Genomic DNA, 24,877 nt, shown 5'->3' with positions numbered 1-24,877 from the left:
AGCATGTATCTACCATGAAGCTTATTAAGTAAAATATGACTAATAGAGTTAAAAAATAAAAGACCTCCCCGTAGTCTTTCTTGTTTACATTTTACACTGCCCACAAATAACTATCATCCTCAACTTGGTGTCTATGGTTTTTTCTCACTTTTATAAACCCTTAAGGCTAAAGACTAGACCCTTTAACCTTTTCAGTCAGGAATTTCATAAGTAACCTTGGTATGTCATCAGCTTCTGCCTCAGTTTGTCATCTGCAAACTTAAAAAGGAATTCTCTTCCTCAACAAAATTAGAATGAAGTAGAAAAGTTTTTTAAATCACGTGAAGGAACGTTCTATTAATCAAAAATAATTGCCATTATTCTTGTTTACTAACAATTCTTAGAAAGTATAAGGAAAGTTGATGGATGTTCAGCAAAATTAGTTTTTTCTTGACATATCTGCGTCTTTTAAAATGGCAAGTGCCATTTCACTATATTGTGTGTGATTTTGCCAAAGTTATGGAGTCTTCTCACTTTTTTAAAGGAGTATCTTAGTAAAATGATGGGAAACAGGTATTTAATTGGATATATAAATATGTTTTTAAATATGTCAAATGCAATTCTTGGTTCTATTCCAGATTGAATCATGTCGCTGCTGGTCTTGTTTCACCAAGTCTGAAATCCGATACCTCTAGTAAAGAAATAGAGGAAGCCATGAAGAGAGTACGAGAAGCACAGTCCTTAATTTCTGCTGCTATAGAACCAGGTAAAATAGATCTATGCAGTTATGTTTAGAAATATTTTGAATAATACTTCAGTCACTTTTTCCCCCATATTTTTATAAAAGGTCTTTTAGGGCCGTGATTCTCATTTCAGAGGTGGATGGGTGGTATGGATAAGTGTTGTCACCCAGACATATTTGGAAATACCTGGAGAAACTTAGTTGTCATGCTGGTACAAACTACATCCAGTGGGTAGAGGGCCAGGGATATGCTAAACATCTTACAGCGTTCAAGACAGACACCTCCCAATTCCTAAAGAGAGAATTACTCATTCTGAAACATTGGTGCCTAGGAGTACCTAATGCTTTGTGTGGTATTTTGGTGGTTTTTAATTTGGGGGGTTTTACTGTTGTTTTTAGTCATTTATGTTTGCCTAAGTTCAGGTATGACCTAAATCAAATCCCTTAATGATTATATAGTGGAAGTGAGAAATAGATTTAAGGGACTAGATCTGATAGACAGAGTACCTGATGCCCTATGTACAGTGGTTTGTGACATAGTATAGGAGACAGGGATCAAGACCATCGCCAAGAAAAAGAAATGCAAACAGCAAAATGGCTGTCTGAGGAGGCCTTACAAATAGCTGTGAAAAGAAGAGAAGCGGGAAAAAAAGGAGAAAAGGAAAGATATTCCCATTTGAATGCAGAGTTCCAAAGAATAGCAAGGAGAGATAAAGCCTTCCTCAGCAATCAATGCAAAGAAATAGAGGAAAACAACAGAAAAGGAAAGACTAGAGATCTCTTCAAGAAAATTAGAGATATCAAGGGAATATTTCATGCAAAGATGGGCTCAATAAAGGTCAGAAATGGTATGGACCTAACAGAAGCAGAAAATATTAAGAAGAGGTGGCAAGAATACACAGAACTGTACAAAAAAGATCTTCACGATGCAGATAATCACGATGGTGTGATCATTCATCTAAAGCCAGACATCCTGGAATGTGAAGTCAAGTGGGCCTTAGAAAGCATCACTATGAACAAAGCTAGTGGAGGTGATGGAATTCCAGTTGAGCTATTTCAAATCCTAAAAGATGATGCTGTGAAAGTGCTGCACTCAATATGTCAGCAAATTTGGAAAACTCAGCAGTGGCCACAGGACTGGAAAAGGTCAGTTTTCATTCCAATCCCTAAGAAAGGCAATGCCAAAGAATGCTCAAACTATTGCACAATTGCACTCATCTCACACTCTGGTAAAGTAATGCTCAAAATTCTCCAAGCCAGGCTTCAGCAATACGTGAACCGTGAACTTCCAGATGCTCAAGCTGGTTTTAGAAAAGGCAGAGGAACCAGAGATCAAATTGCCAACATCCGCTGGATCATCAAAAAAGCAAGAGAGTTCCAGAAAAACATCTATTTCTGCTTTATTGACTATGCCAATGCCTTTGACTGTGTGGATCACAATAAACTGTGGAAAATTCTGAAAGAGATGGGCATACCAGACCACCTGAGCTGCCTCTTGAGAAACCTGCATGCAGGTCAGGAAGCAACAATTAGAACTGTATATAAAACAACAGACTGATTCCAAATAGGAGGAGTATGTCAAGTCTGTATATTGTCACCCTGCTTATTTAACATATGCAGAATGCATCATGAGAAACACTGGGCCGGAGGAAGCACAAGCTGGAATCAAGATTGCTGGGAGAAGTATCAATCACCTCAGATATGCAGATGACACCACCCTTACGTCAGAAAATGAAGAAGAACTAAAGAGCTTCTTGATGAAAGTGAAAGAGAAAAAAAGTTGGCTTAAAGCTCAACATTCAGAAAACTAAAATCATGGCAGCCAGTCCCATCACTTCATAGGAAATAGATGGGGAAAAACAGTGGCTCACTTTATGTTTTGGGGCTCCAAAATCACTGCCGATGGTGAATGCAACCATGAAATTAAAAGACACTTACTCCTTGGAAGGAAAGTTATGAACAACCTAGGCAGCATATTTAAAAGCAGAGACATTACTTTGTCAACAAAGGTCTGTCTAGTCAAGGCTATGGTTTTTCCAGTAGTCATGTATGGATGTGAGAGTTGGACTGTAAAGAAAGCTGAGCACCGAATAATTGATGCTTTTGAACTGTGGTGTTGGAGAAGACTCTTGAGAGTCCCTTGAACTGTAAGGAAATACAACCAGTCCATCCTAAAGGAAATCAGTCCTGGATGTTCATCGGAAGGACTGATGCTGAAGCTGAAACTCCAATACTTTGGCCACCTGATGCGAAGAGCTGACTCATTGGAAAAGACCCTAATGCTGGGAAGGATTGGGGGCAGGAGGTGAAGGGGATGACAGAGGATGAAATGGTTAGATGGCATCACCGATTCAATGGACATGAGTTTGGGTAAACTCCAGGAGTTGGTGATGGACAGGGAGGCCTGCTGTGCTGTGGTTCATGGGGTCACAAAGAGTCGGACACGACTGAGCAACTGAACTGAACTGAAGTTGGGGTAGCCTGATATATAGTCTGTTTGACCAAGAAAGCCTAATGTTCTTCTATACACACCATTTGTTTAAAGAAAAGGAAATAGATTATTCTTTGCAGATTGTCTTTTTGTGATGAGATGAATGGTTGTCCCATTTTCTGTACATATGTATTTGGATCTTTGGTCCTGACTTTTTTTTTTTTGTTATAAACAATGCTTTATTCATTTTCTTCATTCCTGTTCTTAATGGGATGGTTTTTGTGTATGGTATTAGACAAATAATTATAAAGTATAATGGATAATACCAAATGCTTTCTTTTTTTTTTTAAATACCAAGTGCTTTCTGTGTATTGTCTCATTTAACCAAGTTATTAAATAATTAACCCAGGGTCAGATGGCAAGCAGTTTATATAGATAACTATACAGATATAGTTTATATAGATAAGCAGTTTATATAGATCCAGTTATCTATCTATATATGGAGAGAGATGGATATAGATATATATAACTCCAAAACCAGAACACCATTTCTGTTTTCATTGGAAACTCATAACTAAAATGATTAGAAACAACTTCTTTATGAAATTTTTTTTGCTGCACGAATTTTTGTTAATTTATAAGTTGAATTCTATTAATGAAATAATAGAAATGTAAAAGAGGAACTCACTCATTCTCACTTTGTGTAAGCAGGCTAAGTCACCTGTTATGTCTGACTCTTGTAACCCTGTGGACTATGTCTCACCAGGCTACTCTGTCCATGGGATTCTCCAGGCAAGAATACTGTAGTGGGTTGCCATGCCCTGCCCCAGGGGATCTTCCTGACCCAGTGTAGCTGCTGCATTGCAAATGAATACTTGACTCTCAGTCACCGGCGCGAGCGCAGCATTCTCACTTTGGATGATAGTCCATATGTAAAGAATGCAATGGCTGTATTTCTCCTCATTCGGTCCTTTGTTAAAGGAATTTATGTGTTATTTTAAACTACTAAATGGTAACAGATCATTCTTGCTCTGCTCATAAACTTACACAGTGTTGAAAAGGAGTGCAAAAGTGGAACAGAAAGATTAAAAAGAGAGCTGGTTTAGTTAGTTTCTATCCCAGAAGTAAAGAAATGAGTGATTGATGAGACATATCTAGGAAAGGAGCATAGAGCTAAGTGATGACTAAAAAGGAACATTTCGCTGTTCCAAGAATTTTAAATGTTTATCTTATGTTTTTTATTATAAATATAAACATTTTACACTTAAGTACAGTTTGGGGAGGTGTTATTAATACATGAATATGTACAGAGTAGAGTTTTAATCTGGGTGAATTGTAGCTATGTTTGGGGAAGGAGAACCTAAGGAATGCAAAAAGGATTCATGATTTAGAAACCTGTAAAGAGTAAAGAATGAGAAAGGTAGTTATTTTCATAGATTGTTTTATGGATGACACTTCATAGCTTCAGAAACCTTTAGCTACCTGAATTTAAGGATCATATATCAAACCTGAAAATTAGGGTAATAAACTCTTAGAGTAACTCCTAAATGGAAATAATCTTTTTGCAAATGGGAATAGTCTTTTTGCTTAATGATTTCTATATCCAGATTCCTTTTCATTTAAATCCAGATAAGAAAGAAGAAAAACGAAGGCACTCAAGGTCAAGATCACGTTCTAGGAGGAGGAGGACTCCCTCATCTTCCAGGCACAGGTAATTAGATTGATTGCTATTTGGTAGTAAGTTCTTCCTTAGACAAAGATTATTTCCCTATGTCACATCTGCTGTTAACCTAATTAGCTCATGGTTGCAGTGGTTTTGATAACTACTGCTATTTGCAGAGTATGTGAATTACTGTTCACAGGTATATAAATAGAGAAAAGATGGTAGATAGTTTAAAATCCCCCCAAAAATCCAAGGATAGGAAGAAGCCACTGGAATTTGAGCACTAAAATGAATTAGTACTCTGGAAAGGACACTGAACTTGAAACTTTCGACTTGAATTCTAGTTCTGATATTTCACTAGACTCCTGACTTGTAACATGGAATGGAGAGTTGTTATGCAACCTTAGCTTACCCATCTAAAGCTTGAATATTTGCAGATGACGTGTTTTGAGATTGCTCTTTGTATTACTGGATAAACTACATGATGCTAACTATTATTCTTTATCCTACCTAGAGTAAGTCTCTGCAGGGTAAAGGACCAGTGTATTCTCCTTCTCACATGACATAGTTGTGTAGATTTGTAAGGATCTTTCTAGACCATTGACTCTCAAACTTGCTGATACTAGGACCTCTATACTCATAAAAAATATAAGAACTCCAATGAGCTTTTTTGTTTATGTGGTTTGAAACCATCATTTGAAATAATAATGAATATTGAAACCCATTCATATTAACTTAGCTTTGAAACAAAGCTTTTCCCCAAAAAATTAAGAGTGGCTTTGTTTACATCTTACATCTTTGCAAATTTCTTTAACATTTAGCTTAATAGAAGATGTATAGGATTCTGAATTCAGCTTATTATTGTATATTTTGGTTAATATATATACAAAATCTTGACTTGGCACAAATATTTAGTGAGAAGAGGGAAAAGTAATTTTATAGTCTTTTCAGGTAATTGGAAGTAGTATTCTTTGATATAATACCAAAATATGTAAAATCTGTTGATCTTTATTATACTTTGAGTGAACAGTTTCACCAGGCATCCTTTTGTACAGTTACGCATTTGGAAAATGATTGATTGCATTATGCAAATTTTCAAATGTTGACACTTTTTTACACAAAAGATGACTTGGTAGTATCACCATACATCTTACCAGTAAACCCTTTTAAAATGTTGGAAGCTGTCAGGTTCACAAAGGTGGGTTTAAGTTTTCCAAAGTTTAATTTTCTCCTGAAAGCTCAGATTTTATTATTGGCAACAATTTTTTTTCATTGAAATGATAAACAATTCATTTTTCATGAAAGTGTCTACCAGATACCCAAGTCTGAACAGCCATGGTTTGTCAGTTCTTTCAAGTTAAGATGTTTCATGGCAAAAGCAATTAGGTAAGCTCACACTCAATCACACAAGTGTCTTCCTTGACAGTCACTGAACTTAAAAGTATCAGAAATGATTTATGCATACTGCTCATTTCATTGCACAGATTGTTGCTGAAGGGACCAGATTTAACATTTCTAGTCAATAATGATACTACTTTAACAGTACTCAAGGAATTAAGATTTAATAAAGTAAATAGTTTTTACTGACTCTATCAAAGACGTCCTTGGTGAAAATGGCAGGATTTTCACTACAGAATCTTCACTGCAGATGCCAGTGAAGAATATAGTAAATAACAGGTTCAGTTGCCACTATCTTGATTTGTAGTGAGGAGATGCTTTTGCACCATTGGTACAAATGTCAAAGTGGCAAAGGCAAGTATTACCTTGTTATGATTCTGGGGTGGGTAATTGACCTTATAGCTCCCATAGCATTGTTAAGTTATTTCTTAGACTGTGCCTTAGTCCATTTGACTGCTATAACAGGATACCATAGACTGGGTGGCTTATAAACAATAGAAATTTACTTATGACAGTTCTGGAAACTGGGAAATTCAAGATCAAGGTGTCAGAAAATTTGCTGTCTGGTGAGGACCTACTTCCTCATTTATATTGATGGTTTCCTATATCTTCACTGTGACCTCACATAGAAGGATGGACCAGGGGTGGGGTATCTCAGATTTATTTTTTTTATTTTTAATAATTTTATTTATTTATTTTTGAGTGTGCTGGGTCTTGGTTGCTCTGCAAGCTTTTAGCTAGTTGTGGTAAGTGGGGCTACTCTGTGGTTACGGTGTTTGGGCTTCTCATTGCAATGGCTTTTCTTGTTACGGAGCACAGGCTGTAGCACGCTCGGGCTTCAGTCGTCAGGGCACATGACCTCAGTAGTACTGGCTTAGTTCCTCCGTGGCATGTGCAGTGTTCATGGACCAGGGATGGAACCCCTGGTCCTGCATTGGCAGGTGGATTCTTTGCCACTGAGCCACCAGAGAAGCTCCCTCTGAGACGTCTTTCATAAACACATTCATCCTGTTCATGAAAGCTGGACCTTCATAACCTAGTCACCCCAAAGGCTCCTACCTCATGACATGATCACATTGGATATTTGGTTTCCTGTAAGAATTCTGGGAGGGCACAGAGTTGCAATCTGTAGCAGAGTGTTACAGGGTGGTCCTGTCTGCTGTGTCTGTCATCCACCTTCACCCCAGTCCATTTCGTGCTGAAAGATTTTGCCTTTCAAAAACCTAAATCTAGAACATCTGAGGGCTCCACTGAACCTTTAGACATTCCCTATTGCCTTAATAAGATGACACACAAAACCTTAGTATTCGTCTTAATCTTTCCACATTTAACATTTGCCACTCCAAAACTGCAAACGTAGTTATTATATTTGTGATGGTACTCTGTGATTAGTGATCATTGATGTTACTGTTGCAAAAAGATTATGGCTCACTGAAGGCTCAGGTGATGTTTAGCAATTGAGCAACAATATTTTTTTAATGTATGTACAATGTTTTTTAGCCATAATGTTATTGCATACTTCACAGACTATAGTGTAAACATAACTTTAAGTGTACTGGGAAACCAAAAATTCATTGTGACATACTATTACTGTGATATCTTTATTGCAGTGGTCTGGGAGCAAGCTCTATCTCTGAGCTGTGCCTATACTTAGAATACTAACTTTCCAGGACAAGTGCTTTCATGGCTTTGTTTAATACTTAAAAAGACTTAAAAAGGAGAACTTACATCTTTTGTATATACGAGTTACATGCTGAGCCTTTCAAATATTAATTTTAATTATGACCATGAGAGAAAAGTCCTTTGGAACACTTGTGGTAACACATCATAGCAGAAAGATAGTTATAAATTGTAGTATTTTAAGCATCTTGACATATAAAATGACCATTACTTTTAATATGCTTTTTACTTATATATAAATAGTAATTAATAATAGATAATAATAATTGTTGTTCAATTGCTCAGTTGTATGCAACTCTCTGTGACCCCATGGATTGCAGCACGCAAGCTTTCCCTGTCCTTCACTCTCTCCCAGAGTTTGCTCAGACTCTTGTTCATTGAGTCGGTGATGCCATCCAACCGTCTCATCCTCTGTCGGCCCTTTCTTGTCCTGCCTTCAATCTTTCCCAGCCTCAGGGTCTTTTCCAGTGAGTCAGCTCTTCTCATCAGCTGGCAAAAGTATTGAAGCTCCAGCATCAGTCCTTCCAGTGAATATTCAGGGTTGATTTCCTTTGGGACTGACTAGTTTGATCTCCTTGCAGTCCAAGGAACTCTTTAAGAGTCTTGTCCAGCACCACAGCTCAAAAGCATTAATTCTTTGGCATTTAACCTTTATGGTCCAACTCTCACATGCATACATGTCTACAGGAAAAACCATAGCTTTGCCTATGCAGACCTTTGTCGGTGAAATGATGTCTCTGCTTTTGAATATACTGTCTGAAAAAGTTAAAGTGTAGTCGCTCAGTCATGTCCGACTCTTTATGACCCCATGGACTGTAGCCTACCAGGCTCCTCCTTCCGTCTGTGGGCTTTTCCAGGCAAGGGTACTAGAGTGGGTTGCCATTTCCTTCTCCAGGGGTATCTTCCCAACCCAGGGATCAAACCTGGGTCTCCCAAATTGTAGGCAGATGCTTTTACCATCTGAGCTACTAGGGAAGTCAGTGGTTTGTCATTGCTTTTCTTCCAAGGAACAAGAGTCCTTGAATTTCATGGCTCCAGGCACTGTCCACAGTGATTTTGGAGCTCAAGAGAATAAAATCTGTTTCCATATTTTCCCCATCTATTTGTCAAGAATTGATGACACCAGATGCCATGATCTTCGTTTTTTTGAATGTTGAGTTTTAAGCCCGCTTTTTCACTCTCCTCTTGCACCTTCATCAAGAGGCTCTTTAGTTTCTCTTCACTTTCTGCCATTAGGGTGGTATCATCTGTGAATCTGAGGTTGTTGATACTTCTCCTGGCAATCTTGATTCCAGCTTGTGAGTCATGTAACCCAGCATGAAGTACTCTGCACGTAAGTTAAATAAGCAGGGGACAGTATACAGCCTTGACGTACTACTTACCCAGATTTCAGCCAGTCTATTGTTCCGTGTCCATTTCTAACTGTTCCTTCTTGACCTAGATACAGTTTTCTTGGGAAGCAGGTAAGGAGATCTGGTATTCCTGTCTCTTTAAGAACTTTCCACAGTTTGTTGTGATCTGTACAGTCAGGAGGCTTCAGCGTAGTCAATGAGGCAGAATTAGTAATTTTTCTGAAATTCCCTTGCTTTTTCTATGATCCTACAGATGTTGACCATTTGATCTCTTGTTCCTCTGCCTTTTCTAAATCTCACTTGTACATGTGAAATTTCTTGGTTCATGTACTGTTGAAGCCTGGCTTGAAGGATTGTGAGCATTACCCTGCTAACTTGTGAAATGAGCACAGTTGTACATTAGTATGAACATTTTTGGGCATTGCCTTTCTTTGGGATTGGAATGAAAACTGACCTTTTCCAGTCCTGTGACCGACCATTGCTGAGTTTTCCAAATTTGATGGCACTTTTATGATTTGAAGTATCTCAGCTGGAATTCGATCACCTCCACTAGCTTTGTTATATAAATGGTAATCTTTATATTTCTCTAATGTTAAAAGCTTATATGAACTGAATGTTGAAGTGACTGCAGTGCAGTGCTGTTGAAAAATAACTGTTTCAGGACCTTATAGTAAACTGATAGGTGTAATACTTCTGCTTATTAGATTTTTTAAATCTTTATATTATTAATCACTTCATTTAGAAGGAAACACGTGAGGATGCATTTATAATTTTTTACAGCCATTTCTTTATACATTAGAAGTAAGGTAAATGTGTTACACAGTTTTGCTAAAATGATTGTTAAGTTTAATTTTTTTTAAAGCCAAATTTCTCAAAAGATGAACAGTAGCTAATTCAAACAGCATCGATTTTGGTTTTCCATAATTTTTTTTTTAATTCTTCATAAGTGATGGTTCTGATAATTCTAGAGGGTCAGTGTTTCCCTCAAAATACATTAGTAGTACCTTTCATTACACAATATAGTAGTTGTTGCTCAAGGGCACAGTTGGTGAATAAGGGAGACATATATACCCCTGTCCTTATGGAGCTTAAAGAAAGGTAGGTAAGCATTACATGAAAATTTCCTGGGATATAGACATGTTATTGAGAGGGATTGTTTAGTTTCAGATATGGTCAAAAATAAGTGATGTACAAAATACAGTTACTTAATTTGATGAGATGTTACTCCTAATGGGTTTTGAAACAGCTGTTCTAGAGAATGATGGCAACACTATGGTAGTGTAGCAATAAGAGCAGAGGGAGTCAGTATTTAATTTACATGTCTACACTAAGGTGCTGAGCTGGATTTTATAATTTTCCTTAAATTACAACTATTCTATGATGTAGGTGCTGTTTTTTTTTTTTTTTTTGCTGAAGTAATAGGCTCAGGTTGAATAATGAATACTTTTATTAACTGACTTTAAAAGGGAGATTTGAACACAAATCTTTTGCATTACTAAAATGTCTATGCTTTGGCACTCTGAAAATAATGAAAACAAAAAGTTTAAATTGTATTTGAAGTTTTCCATGGAAAGAGGTTGACTGGTTCACTAAAAGCTAAATGACCAAGCCTAAGCAAAGAACTGCCATTTGCTTTCAATTTTTCTTTAAAATAGGAAGGAGTAGAATGGGGAAAAGGATCAATGACAAATCAAAAGGTTAATTGCACTTAACCTTTTAGAGAAAACATGGGAAGTGGAGGTGATTAATGCAGTAGGCGCAGAGAAACATGTATTACATGGCAGGAAAGAGATGGTCATACATTATTGAGGACACATGAGAGTGAAAAGCACAGTTTATACTGAGTTGCGTATTTCTGTATCTGGCCTGCATTACTTGTATCTGTTAAGCTGCAAATTAAAGAAGAGGAATGTGTATCAGAGAACAGCAATTAGAAATCATAGAAACCAATACAGTTTGTGGTTTCCTTTTGAAATACTGAAGTGGGTTACTATGCCCATTCTCCAGGGATCTTCCCAGCTCTTAAGTCTCCTGCTTTGGCAGGTGAGTTCTTTACCACTAGTGCCTCCTGGCAAGCCCAAATGGGAGTAATAGTAGTATATACTGTTACTAGGTTTATTATGAAAGTAAACGAGTGAATATTGATAAAGCATGTAATGGGCATAAGTAAGTATTTGATAAGTAGCAAATGGATTTAACTTATAATAGTGAGGAATAAAATTAGGTATATTCTAAAATGCTGTGTAATTATGAAGTGTTGCAAATGAGTCATATTTTTTATTTTCCTTCATTTTCTAGCAATATTTTTAAGTTTGGAGTTGTAGTTTCAGTGGGCAAAGTAGGATTGGTTTGACAGGTTGAACAAAAGATTAAAAGGTGAGAAATTCCATGTGTTAAAAGGTATTTTCTAACTTCTGGGATATCAGATGTTGTGTGGAATAAATAAATAATGGCAGAAAATTACCCTCACTTACTGATGGCTAGCCAACATGTCTGAATCTTTGGTCCTACACTTAATATGAAATAATCAAAAGTAGAGCTAGTCTTTTTAGGTTTATATACATATATCTGCTTCCTTTTACTTTATAAGGCGGTCAAGAAGCAGATCAAGAAGGCGATCACATTCTAAGTCAAGGAGTAGACGACGATCCAAAAGTCCAAGACGGAGAAGATCTCATTCCAGAGAGAGGGGTAGAAGGTCAAGGAGCACGTCAAAAAACAGGTACAGTAGAAAACTGTTAATAATGAGTGAGTAAAATTTCTCTGTAGTAGGAATTCTGGCTATTTCTACTGCCTTTTTTCATTTCGTCTTTTCCATTCAACCATTGATAAGAATTTTGTGTTTCCAGCAACATCTTGATATGCCAGAGTTTTTGGCAAACAGTCATGCCTTCTTAATTCTTCTTTATATATCTCGTCATGAGCAGCTTTTCAGTATGAATTGGCATTGCTATACTTGTGACACTGAACCATACTTAAGAGTCTAATCCCGTGATTTGGGGCCAGTGAGGAAGTAAAGTGAGGATTCACTGAAAACCAAAGTATCCACACCTTAACATTGTATTTTGACTTAAACATTCACTCAGTAATTTGTTTTTCATACAGGGACAAACCCTTTGAAATTAGTAGGCCTAGTCTTGAGTAATAGATACAAAATCACTTTCTTTTTGTTTAAACCACCTTTAAAGTATCAAGAACTCTGTTACTTGAAAGTACTTAGATTTTTTCCCTCCATTTTTAGCTGTCACACAGTATAATCTTGTAACACTTATTTTCTTAAACTGCTCTTTTATCTCTTTCTAAAATATTTACCTTAATTTTCTAGAAACAGCCCTATGTTTTATACTTTACCCATTTATGTATTTAATTATGTGATTAAAAGTAGTAAGAATCACAGCAAAGCAACAAAATTTATTTATTTATTTTTTCAAAATTTATTCTTGGTAAGCATATAACTTAACCTGGGACTTGGGTTTTGTGATAGCTTTACTGCATATTCAGCCTCTGCTAAGACTTTTAATCATGTTAGAGCTAGTCATCTCTTAATTCAGTCACTCAAACAAGCTTACTTAATGAACCATCTCTTATACAAAGAGCAATTAGGCATTCCTTCCCTTAAGGAAGTTTATCTAGATGGGGAGAAATTAATGTAATTACCAAGGAAGGACCATTGTTAGGGATGTTGGAAGAGATTTATTGAGAGGTGACTTGAGTATTCTGATAGATTTGACTGGACTCAGGAGTGTGATTTCTGATAGAGAATACTTACAGGGTTAGCATGAATTCTTGAAATAAGGAGTATGTTGGTATAGAAGGACCAGGAAATGAGGTCAGGACAGTTGAGACAGATCACACTTTATGTGTGATTTGGCTTTATTGTTCACACTAAGGAGTTTACAACTGATCTTGAAGTCAGTGGGAATTAATTGAAAAGTGATGAGCAGAGAATTAATATTTTCAGATATGTACTTTGAAAGATTTCTGATAAAGGGGTATAATATGAATTTGTGAAAAACATGACTGGGACCACTTAAGGGACCATTTAAGTAATATTGGAATTAGATAATGAACACTTGACTGAATAGAGCATATAACTGATGGAGCAGAGTGAGCAAAGATGGGAGGGAATGAAATAGAGAATATAGGGTGGAATTAGTTTAGAACAACTAAAGTGATACTTCAGTCTCTAAAGTTATAAAATAGTTGAAAATAGGTGTGTGTTTATGAGTATAAGGGTATAAAAGACATTATATATGTGTAATGAATAAAAGTGCTGTGGGGAATAAAAATAAGCTTAGAAAAATCTGTAAAAAGATTTAGAGTTGAGGTATGATTGTAGTACCAGTCCATTATGATTTTTTTTCCTAATAGTATTGAGTAGCCCAGAATATATAATAGGGCAAAAATTAGAAGGTTGGCTTCATTCATGATAGATGTTTACATCAGGTGTGTGCTTTGAAAGAATAACTTAAAAGTTTTTATCAGAATACCATATTTTAAGAATGAGATTCCATTTCGTTGTACTTTTGTTTTTAATTTGTATATATATTTTCTCTACTAACTGAATCTTTTAACACAGTAATAAATTGTGTTCATTTATTAGAGACAAAAAGAAAGAAGACAAAGAAAAAAAACGTTCCAAAACACCACCAAAAAGTTATAGCACAGCCAGACGTTCCAGAAGTGCTAGCAGGTAGGGTGGCATTATGAATTCTTGGTGTTATTTTTTAAACTTTGTTTGCAGACTCATTAGGCTATGAACGTGAAATGTTTTCCAGTACAGAGCTACATACTTTAATGGTGACATTTTCTAAAGGCAATCTGTGAAGAATAAGTTTTCAATTAATTCTTTATGGTATAGAGTTCATTTACAATAACATGGAATTCAACAGAGGTCAGTTTTTTGTTTGTTCTATGCATTTCATATCCTAATTTGAACTGTTTGTATGTTTTTTTCCCCCCAAGCATTTAATGGCTAAAGTATACTGCATTATATCACATTAGATTCATTTTATTACATGTTAATACTCAAAATAGTTTTTTTTTTTTCCCATACATAATGGTTTGTTGATAAAATAATTGGAGGCAAGGCAAGTTCTAGTTTGTGTCATTCTTAGAGTAGTTAACCTGCTATGGTAAAGATTTAGCATTGTAAACTTTCAGAAAATGTATTTTTCATACTTAAACATGGCATTCATGTGATGGTAGAAAGGACTACCATGGTAGAAAGAAAATGGAGCCATACTTAAACTCCATTTTCTCTTATCTTGTTTACACATTTTACTACAGTGTTTGTTTTCTTAATCTTGATTATTTAAATTCACCTCAGGGCTCAAACTGTCTATAAAAATTAACTTAAAATGGATAAAACACTTAAACATAAAAGCCAAAACTAAAAAGCTCTTAGAAAAAAACATGTAAGTTAACCTTCATGACCTGGAATTTGTCAGTGGTTCTCTACATATGACAAAAGTCGTAAGCAACAAAAGAGAAATAGACAAGTTTGAGGATAATAAAAACTGAAGACTTTTTGTTTCGAAGAACACTGTTAAAGACAGCCCTCAGAGTGCTAGAAAAATGTTTCCAATAATGGACTTCTATCTAGAATATATTAAAAAAACTTAAAACTCAGTCATAGAAAGAATGTAAAATTGTGCAGCTGCATTGGAAAAACAGGCTGGCAATTCCTACAGACATTAAATTTAAGAGCTCTTTAACACAGCAGTTTTTTGTTCCCAGCGATATGCCCAAGAGAAACAAAAACATGTCAGCACAAAAACTTAGACATGAATGTTCTTGGCAGCTTTATTCATAACCAAGAAGTCAACCCAAATATCCACTTAACACGGGTAAACAAAGTTGTACCCTCATACAACAGATTATTATTCATCTGTAAAAAGGAACCAAAGTAATGATAGTACAATATGAAGGAGCCTTGAAAACATGCCATGTTAAAGAGCTAGTCACAGCAGACCACACATTGTATGATTTCATTCATATGAAATTTACAGAATGGATGAATCTATAAAGTAGATTAGTGGTTGGAGTATGATAGCTAAAGACATGGGGTCTCTTCAGGGTGTTGAAAATTGTCTTTTTTAAAATTTTATGTACATATAAAGAAAGTGAAACCAGATATAAGTGCTGAAGGAATACCAAAATAGGTCTAAGGTGGCAAAGGGGCATAAAAGATGAGATGTGCAATATGTATTCTATTACCTTAAAAACTGGAGGCATATATTATTTGTTTCTTCATTTAATGGACTTGCTCATAAGTGCCTTCCTTGCTTAATTATTGAATCGTTCTTCTTTTATCATTTCTGGCTGCACTGGGTCTTTGTTGCTGTGCACAGGCTCTCGGGTGCAGCAGGCAGTAGCTCCTCTGGTTGCTCTGTGTGGGCCTCTTGCCTTGGAGCGCAGGGCTCTGGCGGCACCGGCTTCGGCCGTGGTGGATGTGAGCTCGAGAGCTCAGGTTCCATCCCTGTGGCACAAGGGCTCAGCTGCCCCGTGGCACGTGGGATTCTTCCAGCCAGGATTGAAGCCGTGTTCCCTGCATTGGCAGGCAGACTCCCAACCAGTGGACCACCAGGGAAATCCTGAATCATTCTTAAATTATGGCATATTTATACATTTTTAATGAATACCTACTAACATGTTTGCAGCTGTCATACAGTCTATTATAGGTCACAGAAATAAAACTTTTTAAAGCCCATCTTTTCTAAGGAATATGGAATGTTTGTTACACAAAGCAGTATGAGAAAGTGTTAGGTATACAACCCTGACAAGCTTAATAAATACTTGATGAAGGGAAAGTTCTGCGTAATGTTTCCAGGACAGGGTCACAGACAACTTGTGGTTTTTGTTCTTTAAAGCTTCGAAGGCTGCTGAGAGGAAGACAAAGCGTATCGGGCTTAATTTTTTTGTGTCTAAATCATATATTTTTATTAATGTTTACTATCTTCTTACAGTTATTACAGAATATTGACTCTATTCCCCGTGTCGTATAAGACATCCTTGAGTCTATCTTAAACTTAATAGTTGCTTGTCATTAGGTGGGTTTTTAAGTATAGTTGCTATACTATAGCAATTCCCAATTTTTAAAGATTATGCTGTTTATTGTTATAAAATATTGGCTATATTCCTTGTGTTGTAAAATATATCGTAGTAGCTTATTTTACACCTAATAGTTTGTGTCTCTTAATCCTCTACATATATAATGTCCCCTGCCTTTCCTCTTCCCAGTGGTAACCACTAGTTTTCTCTCTATCTCTGAGTCTGCTTTTTTGTTATATTCACTAATTTGTTGTATTTTTCAGATTACATGTGTAAGTTATATCCTACAGTATTTGTCTGTCTCTGTCTGACTTATTTCACTTTGCTTAAATGCCCTCCATGTCCATCCATTTTGCTGCAAATGGCACAATTTCATTCTTTTTTATGGCTTACTAATATTCTGTTGTTTAAATAATAGCAATTTTCTTTATCCATTCTTCTGTTGATGAACACTTATATAGCTTCTATATCTTGAGAATTATTAAAAAATGGTACTGTGAATATTGGGATTACTTTTCTACCAGCAGTGTAGGAGGGTTCTGTTTTCTTTACACCCTCTCCAGCATTTATTATTTGTACACTTTTTGATGATGGCTGTTCTGACCACTGTGAGGTGATAGATAACTCATTGTAGTTTTGATTTGCACTTCTCTTAATAATTAGCAGTGTTGAGCATCTTCACTTTTGGCCATCCAGATGTCTTCTTTGGTGAAATGTTTAGGTCTTTGGCCCATTTTTGATTGTTTGTTTGATACTGAGCTGTGTAAGCTATTTGTATATTTTGGGGATTAATGCCTTATCAGTCGAATTGTTTGAAAATATTTTCTCCAGTTCTGTAGGTAGTCTGTTTTGTTTTGTTTATGGTTCTTTTGCTGTGCAAAATCTCTATAATTAGGTCCCATTTGTGTTTTTTGCTTTTATTTACTTTAGGAGATGGATCCAAAAAAAATTTTTTGCTATGATTTTTGTCAGAGAATGTTCTATTTATCTTTTCCTCCAGTTTTGTAGTATCTGGTCTTATACTTAGGTCTTTAGTCCACTTTATTTTTGGATACGGTATTAAAGACTGTTGTAATTTCTCTCCTTTACACGCAGCTGGTTTTTCTAGCACCACTTACTGAAGAGACTTCTCCATTGTATATTCTAGCCCCCCGACCATAAGTGTGGGTTTACTTCTGCTCTTACTCTGCCTCGTCGACCTGCGTGTCTTGTTCTTGTGCCTGTACCGTACTGTGTTGACTACTGTCGCTTTGTAATACAGTTTGAAGCCAGGGAATGTTCCTCCAGCTCTTGTTTCTTTTTATCAAGATTGTTTCGGCTATTCAAGGTTGTTTTGTTTCCATACAAATTTTTTAATTGTTTGTTCTAATTCTGCAGCAAATGCCATTGGTATTTTGATATGGATTGCATTGAATCTATAGATTACCTTGGGTGGTGTAGTCATTTTAACAGTATTGGTGCTTCCAGTCCAAGAACACAGCTTGTAGAAGCAGAACTTTTTTTAAGTTAATTTAAAGAGGAGGTATATCTTAAAAAGCTAATTGCTTAGAATAGGGATTGGATTAGGGGCGTGGTTTGCTGGACAACAGGAAGTCAGTTTGATCCCAGTTTCCTGATGGCTCAGTGGTAAAGAATCGGCCTGCAGTGCAGGAGAGGTGGATTTGATCCCTGGATGGGGAAGATCCCTTGGAGAAGGAAATGGCAACCCACATCAATATTCTTGCCTGGAAAATCCCATGGATAGAGAAACTTGGTGGGTTTACAGTCCTTGGGTTGCAAAAGAGTCAGACTTAACTTGGCAACTAAACAACCAACACCACTAACTCTAGTTCTCTAAGTTTTACCTAATGATTTAGAAGTAGTTTTGAATTTTATTAGCAACTGCCTTTCATAACAAAACATATTAATCTTTTACATGTTCTGTCCATTGACTGAATCTAAAGCTGGTTTTTTGAATAATAATTTACTTCAGACTTGAATTAGAACCTTTGTTATGAGCTTAACATTTCTGTTTCGGATCTTCCCAACCCAGGGATTGAACCCGGGTCTCCCACATTGCAGGCAGATACTTTACCATCTGAGCCACCTGGGAAGCCCTAACATTTCTGATGTTTTGATGACATAATGTCTTTAAGAATTGCTAGAAATTAGGGTTTTCCTAAGGGCATTAAAGGCACATAGTTTGCCCCACAAAAGTTGCCAACTTTTATTACCCATTTGCTTCTTCAGCTCAAAACAATATTTGAAAATGGAGTTTTCTGTTTCTAGTGGAGTTCCATTGTAGACACATCTGCTATGATGTGCTTGCATTTTTTGAATAACACTGTATTTTAAAGTCTAGTTTGCACATTTGTTGTTCTAGAGAGAGACGACGACGAAGAAGCAGAAGTGGCACAAGATCTCCTAAAAAGCCTAGGTCTCCCAAAAGAAAATTGTCTCGCTCACCATCCCCTAGGAGGTAAGTGTTAATCTTTTATTGGATCTATCCTGTCTTTCAGGAACTGTTCTAGAATTTTTCTTCCTTCTCAGGAATTAAAATACTTAAGAATGTGCTGATACATTCTCTTCATGACTTGAGATTGTTAAAATAAACACTGTTTATAATTGGGCATTTTAGACCTGTAATCAAGTTACAATTGTCTTCCCTATGTTACTTGTATATAGCTTGTGTCCAGTGATTTGAAATTGGATATTTGTTAACCTCCTTATAGCAGTGAATATCAAGCTTACCATCTAAAACAAATTTAAACTTATTGCTATTTAAATAGTGGCAAAAATTCATGAGCATTTTGTTTTAAGCGTCTTGTGAGCATTTTACTGTCATCCTAGACATAAAAAGGAGAAGAAGAAAGATAAAGACAGAGAAAGAAGCAGAGATGAAAGAGAGCGATCCACAAGCAAGAAGAAAAAAAGTAAAGATAAGGAAAAGGAACGGGAAAGAAAATCAGAGAGTGATAAAGATGTAAAAGTATGTTTACAAACTAATTTATTTTGGTGTTTTGGTTGATGTTGATACTTTAAAGAAGTGATTTTCCTGTGAAGACGTTTACTTTTTTATTCTCCTTGGCAAAGCAGGTTACACGGGACTACGATGAAGAGGAACAGGGGTATGACAGCGAGAAGGAGAAAAAGGAGGAGAAGAAACCAGCAGAACCAGGTTCTCCTAAAACAAAAGAATGTTCTGTGGAAAAGGGAACTGGTGATTCACTAAGAGAATCCAAAGTGAATGGGGATGATCATCATGAAGAAGACATGGATATGAGTGACTAAACCATGCCTCTATGGGAATCTAACTGTGTACATGCATCAGTGTCATTCCTGTGTGATTTCTTAATGCTGTATTTGTTCATCTCAAACCTAGATGTATACAGCTCTGAGTCATAAATGGTTATAAAGCTCCTGATGTTGATATTAGTTATTTACATCCAAAAGCTTTAAGGAAGATGATACAGGGGTAACCAATTCGTGACAGGGTGAAATCCGATTGAGTAACCAAGCAGTTTTACTATTCTGGTGCTGCTTCATAACAAAAATGAAAAGCTGCATGCATCTACAGCGGGCATGGATTGTTTATGTTGTATGAGCTCCTTTATTAAGTAAGTTCACTTATAGTATTTCTAGAATTTGATTCATTGCCGTAATAGAGCCATGTAGGGAATGCACTGATTGCATGTTAATTGTGGCAGGAATATCCTAAATGTCATTAAAATCCTTCAACATGATGGATCTACTTATGGTCGTTTGTTGACATGACAAATTAACCTTCTTATAGTTACATCTGGAAATGAGCATTTGAAATAGATAATCCTTTAAGCCTTGTGGCTAAATTTTTGTGGCTTTTGTTTAACTTTGAAAGGTTATATATGCACTAACCTTTTTTGATGGCTATAATTAGGCTTTAATTACAGAAACAAGATTTCAAATGAAACTGTCTTTGGCAGTAAGTAAATAGCATATTTTGAAGTAGAGTTGTATACTTTTTCATAAGGTGTTTGGGAATTTTTTTTCCTAAAATAATTTATTCCACATCTACATCAGTGAAAGCTGTTTTTGCCTATCCTGAAGTCCATCTGTAAAAGAAAGTTAGCTCTTGTCCTGAGTTTGTTTTCCACACTTTTATTAATTTGTTTTAATCTCATTGTTGGAAAAGGGGGATAGTGCATTTTAAATTGACCTTCATATGCTTTTAAATAAGACAAATCTACTTGATAATGTACTTTTTATTTGATCTCAAGTTGTATAAAACCAATAAATTTTGTGTTACTGTTACCGCAGTAGTAATCTTATGCACAGTGATTCCATGTTAAATGCAAAGTAGTTAGGCAGCTGTTTTCTTACAGGAGTTTTCAAGCTTTACTTTTGTGCAGTAAAAACAAAAGTAGGCTACAGTCTGTGCCATGTTGATGTACAGTTTCTGAAATTGTTTTACATGACTTTGATAATAAAACCCTTAAACTTATGTTTATGTTCTGTAAAAACGTACTTGTATTTATTTACATTGTTGAATGTATGACATTTACCTCACTCATTTTACAAATCAAGTTCTTTCCCCTTGCAGACCACATATTTTAATATAGCAGTAAGATGAGATCCATCAGTAGTGATCAGTTGCCATCAGAATTGTCAAAATTAGTTTAATTTCTAAAACAGTCTTTTTAAGTGTAATTTTATTTCTTATATTTTGGGTGTAGGATTTGCGTTGAAGCAATGAACTTTAGGATAAATGATCCCACCTATATCTAGTAAATTTATATTTTTGGTGAATATAAACATAACTTTTCTGGAATAGTATAGAAACTCAATGGTATGTATCTACTGTACAGTACTAAATAGTATATTTATTCATTTATGAAATGAGTAGTGTTTGAGTGGCCGGGATTAAGGGGAAAATGAGACTTGGAATTGTAGCTTTTATCCAAGTTACAGTATGATTTTTTTTTTTTAATCTTTTAAAGTTGAAATGCCGTATAGAAAAGCACCATTGTTTTTACAGTTTGTAGTAACTTTTTAAAGATTTTATGGAAAGGAATTTTGTCTATAGTAAGACATTGTAGTAATGGTCCGAATAATCACTGCATTTTTAAACACAAAGTTGAACGCAAATGACATTTCTTTAAACTTTAAAAAAAAATTTAGTAGAAAAAAGTCTAAAAGGTTGAACCACATGATATTGTCTTTTGTAAGTCAGAAACAAGTAAAATATTGGCAGTTTCACTTGGTTAAGTCTAATTTTACTCATTCTATTCCCTTTTAGTCTGAATACAAAGTATGCTAATTTCTCAAAAGGGATTAAGAAATTTGTGGCCTTAAATAGTGCTACTGACGTAAGATACTATCATGAAAGGGAATCTATATTTAGGTTATTTTTCAGTGAACATTTATGCACAAAGGTAGAGAGTTGCAGGTTACATGAGCCTTTAATACAGATGAGTTGAAATCAAGTGAACACTGCCTCCACACTGAGTTTTGTTCTGTATTTGATAGTAAAAATGATTTAAAAATAAAAGTGGTTTTGTTAGAAAAATGTTTGTGCTATTTATTTGCTTAAATTCTTCAAGAGTGAATGAAGGTAGTGGCCATGTGAGGGTCCAGTCATGAATTTTCGGCTTCAGTTATAGCTGGGGAGACCTGTCCTTACTCATTTTTAAAATGGGGAGTAATATTTACCTTGTAAAGTAGTTAAAAATGTAGCTCTCTACCCCTGGGTCAGTAAGTGGTACCTACTATTTAATTATGGCTCTTCTCAAAGCTATATAAAATTTTAGTTTGGGGTAATGGTTTAGCAAAAGCACAAGGATAAATGTCTTGCAGTGATGACTATGTTGCCCTTTGTTTTTGTGAATATAGATTTTGGATAATAAGCTTCCTGGTAGTGATTTCTATGTGGTAGAAAAATCTATAGTCATTTAAGGGAAAGAAAAACTCACCGGGCACTGTGAAAACTAATTTTACATTTACCTTGGTGCTGCGTCTTAAAACAGGTTCTATTCTTGTTACCATATAGGCTGCATAAGCCAGCTTTTCCTCTGATAGAGCAATACCACTTTCTTCACTTGGGCACCTGATTAAGTGGTCTATGCTGTTTGAAGTGTTCTGTGCTGGGATTAAGATTAGTGTTCTTTTCCTTCTGTCTCAAGTCTAGCTAATGCATCTCACTCCTATCTAAAATACTTCTCTAATCAAGTACTTGTAGTTGTATTTAAATATGGATGTAATGGAGATGCTATTGGTACTTTCAGAATGTCTGTTACAGAGGTAGTTTTTAAATGAGACTATTGAGTTGTTAATTCTGAGTGTTCTATTTTTATTCCTATGTTAGTATCAAAGAATACCTAACATTCATTCAGACATTCTTTAGCAAAATAACTCACGTGTGAACCATGCTAATTCTTTACCAGTGGGGTTATCTGTGAGAAAACTAAAACTTACAGTAGGTGTTAAATACCAGGTTTGGGAAGACAAGCATCAGGTTAGCATTGTATAGTTTTGCTCTTCTTTTCAGTCAGCATTCAATCCAGGAAGCAGAATGACTCAGATTTGTTACAGAGATTTGACCTTAATTGTGGGAACTGGTTTAATGGTCTCAAAATTGTCTATAGTATGCATCTGATGCTGGAGACTCAAGCCCACAGGAGTCAAGAAAAGCAGGCTGGCTGGAGGGGTTGAGATTAAATTGAAACCACAAGCTGGAACCTACAAGGATGAACTAAAATGGCTAAAAGTCTATGCACCATAGGTGCTATAGCCAGAAGTACTATTCTAAAATGAGCTATAACAGTTTTTAAAAATCATCACAGGTATCCCTTCATGGCATTAACCATCACATTATTGGGAAGTAATTATCCTCCAATTAAAGATATCACAAGTCACATATCAAAAAAGTTTCACTATCAGTTGTCTTTTAAAGTTCCCAAATTTAGGTATTTTGGAAAAAAAACACATTTTGGTAATTTTGGAAAATATCGTTGAGATACCTTTTGCTGGAGCTAACAGTACAGCCATATTGTGTTCATACTAATCAGTAATTGTCTCAGTTCAATAGTAAAGGTTAGCATACTACAAATAGGACTTCTAATTCACCTAGATTTTTACAACTGTTTGTCTCAACCATGTTGTGTGTTGGTCACTCAGTCGTTTCTGACTCTTTGCCTCCCCCATGGACCATAGCCCACCAGGTTCCTATCCATGGAATTCAGGCAAGAGTACTGCAATGGGCAGCCATTCGCTCTTCAGAGGGTCTTTTGACCAGGTCTTCTGCATTGCAGGCAGATTCTTTAGCATCTGAGCCACCAGGGAAACCATGTTGGTAAATAAAAAAATAATATGAATGAACAAAAGGAAGCACCCCTTAATTTAGTATTTTCTTTAGTCCTTTGTGGCCTCGAAACAAGCTATGTCTGCTGTAGGCTAAGTGGAAACTAGGGAGAAACTTTAGTAAAACACTTGTTATTCACCACCCTTCCCTCAAGATGTGAATGATAAGTTGTGCATGAATAACACTATGAAAACATCTTTACTGTTTGAGTGGGGCTCAATACCAGTTCTAAGAAGGAGAAAGAAACTGAATAGTTTTTCAGCTTCTGTTGGCTATCAGCTTCTCTGAAATGTGTTCCATTTCCAGACCATCGTGTGTAGCTATACTCAAAATAATCAGCATCAGCTTTCTGCCTCCCTCTTAATTTTCTGTACATGAATGTCTAGTCTACAGAGAGAGGCAAATTGTCTTTAGGAAATTTTCTTTAAGACAAAACTATATTCTTTTGAAACCATAGTGGTGGCAGGATATATTGAGCCTTTTAAGTGGCCATTTAAGGTAATCATTTTATAGTCCAATTTTCAAACAAGTTTTTTAATCACAGATGGAAGGCATAGAAAATTTTAGGAACCTATATTATAAAACTTAGATTTTTCATGTAAGAGTATCAAAATATAAAGTTTTTATCTACTTGAAACAGCATATAGCTTCACTCATTAGCTGGATTAAAAGGCACATTTTGAAAAGTCTAGTATTGTGAAAAGTTTATTTGCATTAAATAGCTCCTTGTTTTTACCATCATAAGAGATAGTGACATATACCTGTCCTTTGTGATCAGATAAAAGACATTCTGGAATGGATAATTTCTTTTCTACTATTATTTATGAGAGAAAGTTAAAAAACAAAATCCAAGTGCAAAAGTTTTCAGTAGTCTTCCTATCTCCAGTGTACCCCGGCAAAACTCACAGCTTGTAGGGAATTGTTACGTCCTAAGCTGCAATGTACCAATTTTTCTCCCACTGAATTAATCAGTACAAAAAAGATCTGCAGTATATTCCTGAAAGTGTACCATATTCCCACAAAGTAAGGGAGCCTAAGAGCAACAGTGATCATTCATTGCCTCTCAGTCTCTCAAAACTTCATATAATCACTGACAGGATAATAGAATCTCTTAAGTCACTTGATGAAAACATTCCCAAAATAATAGGGATCAACTTCTATTCAATAAACCTAGTATGGGTTTACCCACTCTTTCCACAGAGTTCAACAGACCCACATAAGAGTAACTGGTCTTTGAATTTTTAACTATGATTATTTTTCATCA

General features: G+C 35.8%; 1 protein-coding gene across 8 annotated transcripts in view; it reads left to right on the top strand.

The window, feature by feature from the left end:
* Nucleotides 1-20,757, top strand: part of SRSF11 (serine and arginine rich splicing factor 11) — a 49,753-nt gene extending 28,996 nt beyond the window's left edge. For 3 of the 8 annotated variants that reach the window (XM_043876599.1, XM_043876605.1, XM_043876607.1), the window contains 7 exons: nt 618-745; nt 4,782-4,863; nt 11,836-11,967; nt 13,849-13,938; nt 18,640-18,756; nt 19,128-19,266; nt 19,371-20,757. In XM_043876599.1, coding sequence (XP_043732534.1) covers nt 618-745; nt 4,782-4,863; nt 11,836-11,967; nt 13,849-13,938; nt 18,640-18,756; nt 19,128-19,266; nt 19,371-19,568 — 886 coding nt within the window. In that variant the 3' untranslated portion in view covers nt 19,569-20,757. The remainder of the gene's footprint in view (nt 1-617; nt 746-4,781; nt 4,864-11,835; nt 11,968-13,848; nt 13,939-18,639; nt 18,757-19,127; nt 19,267-19,370) is intronic. The other 5 variants (XM_043876603.1, XM_043876604.1, XM_043876601.1 and 2 more) reach the window with 3 other exon arrangements.
* The last annotated feature ends 4,120 nt before the right edge of the window (nt 20,758-24,877 follow it).

Source organism: Cervus elaphus, chromosome 20, assembly GCF_910594005.1.
Source record: "Cervus elaphus chromosome 20, mCerEla1.1, whole genome shotgun sequence".
Lineage (NCBI taxonomy): Eukaryota > Metazoa > Chordata > Mammalia > Artiodactyla > Cervidae > Cervus > Cervus elaphus.
Note: the sequence above shows the minus strand (reverse complement) of the source record. Positions and strands in the feature narration are given on the sequence as shown.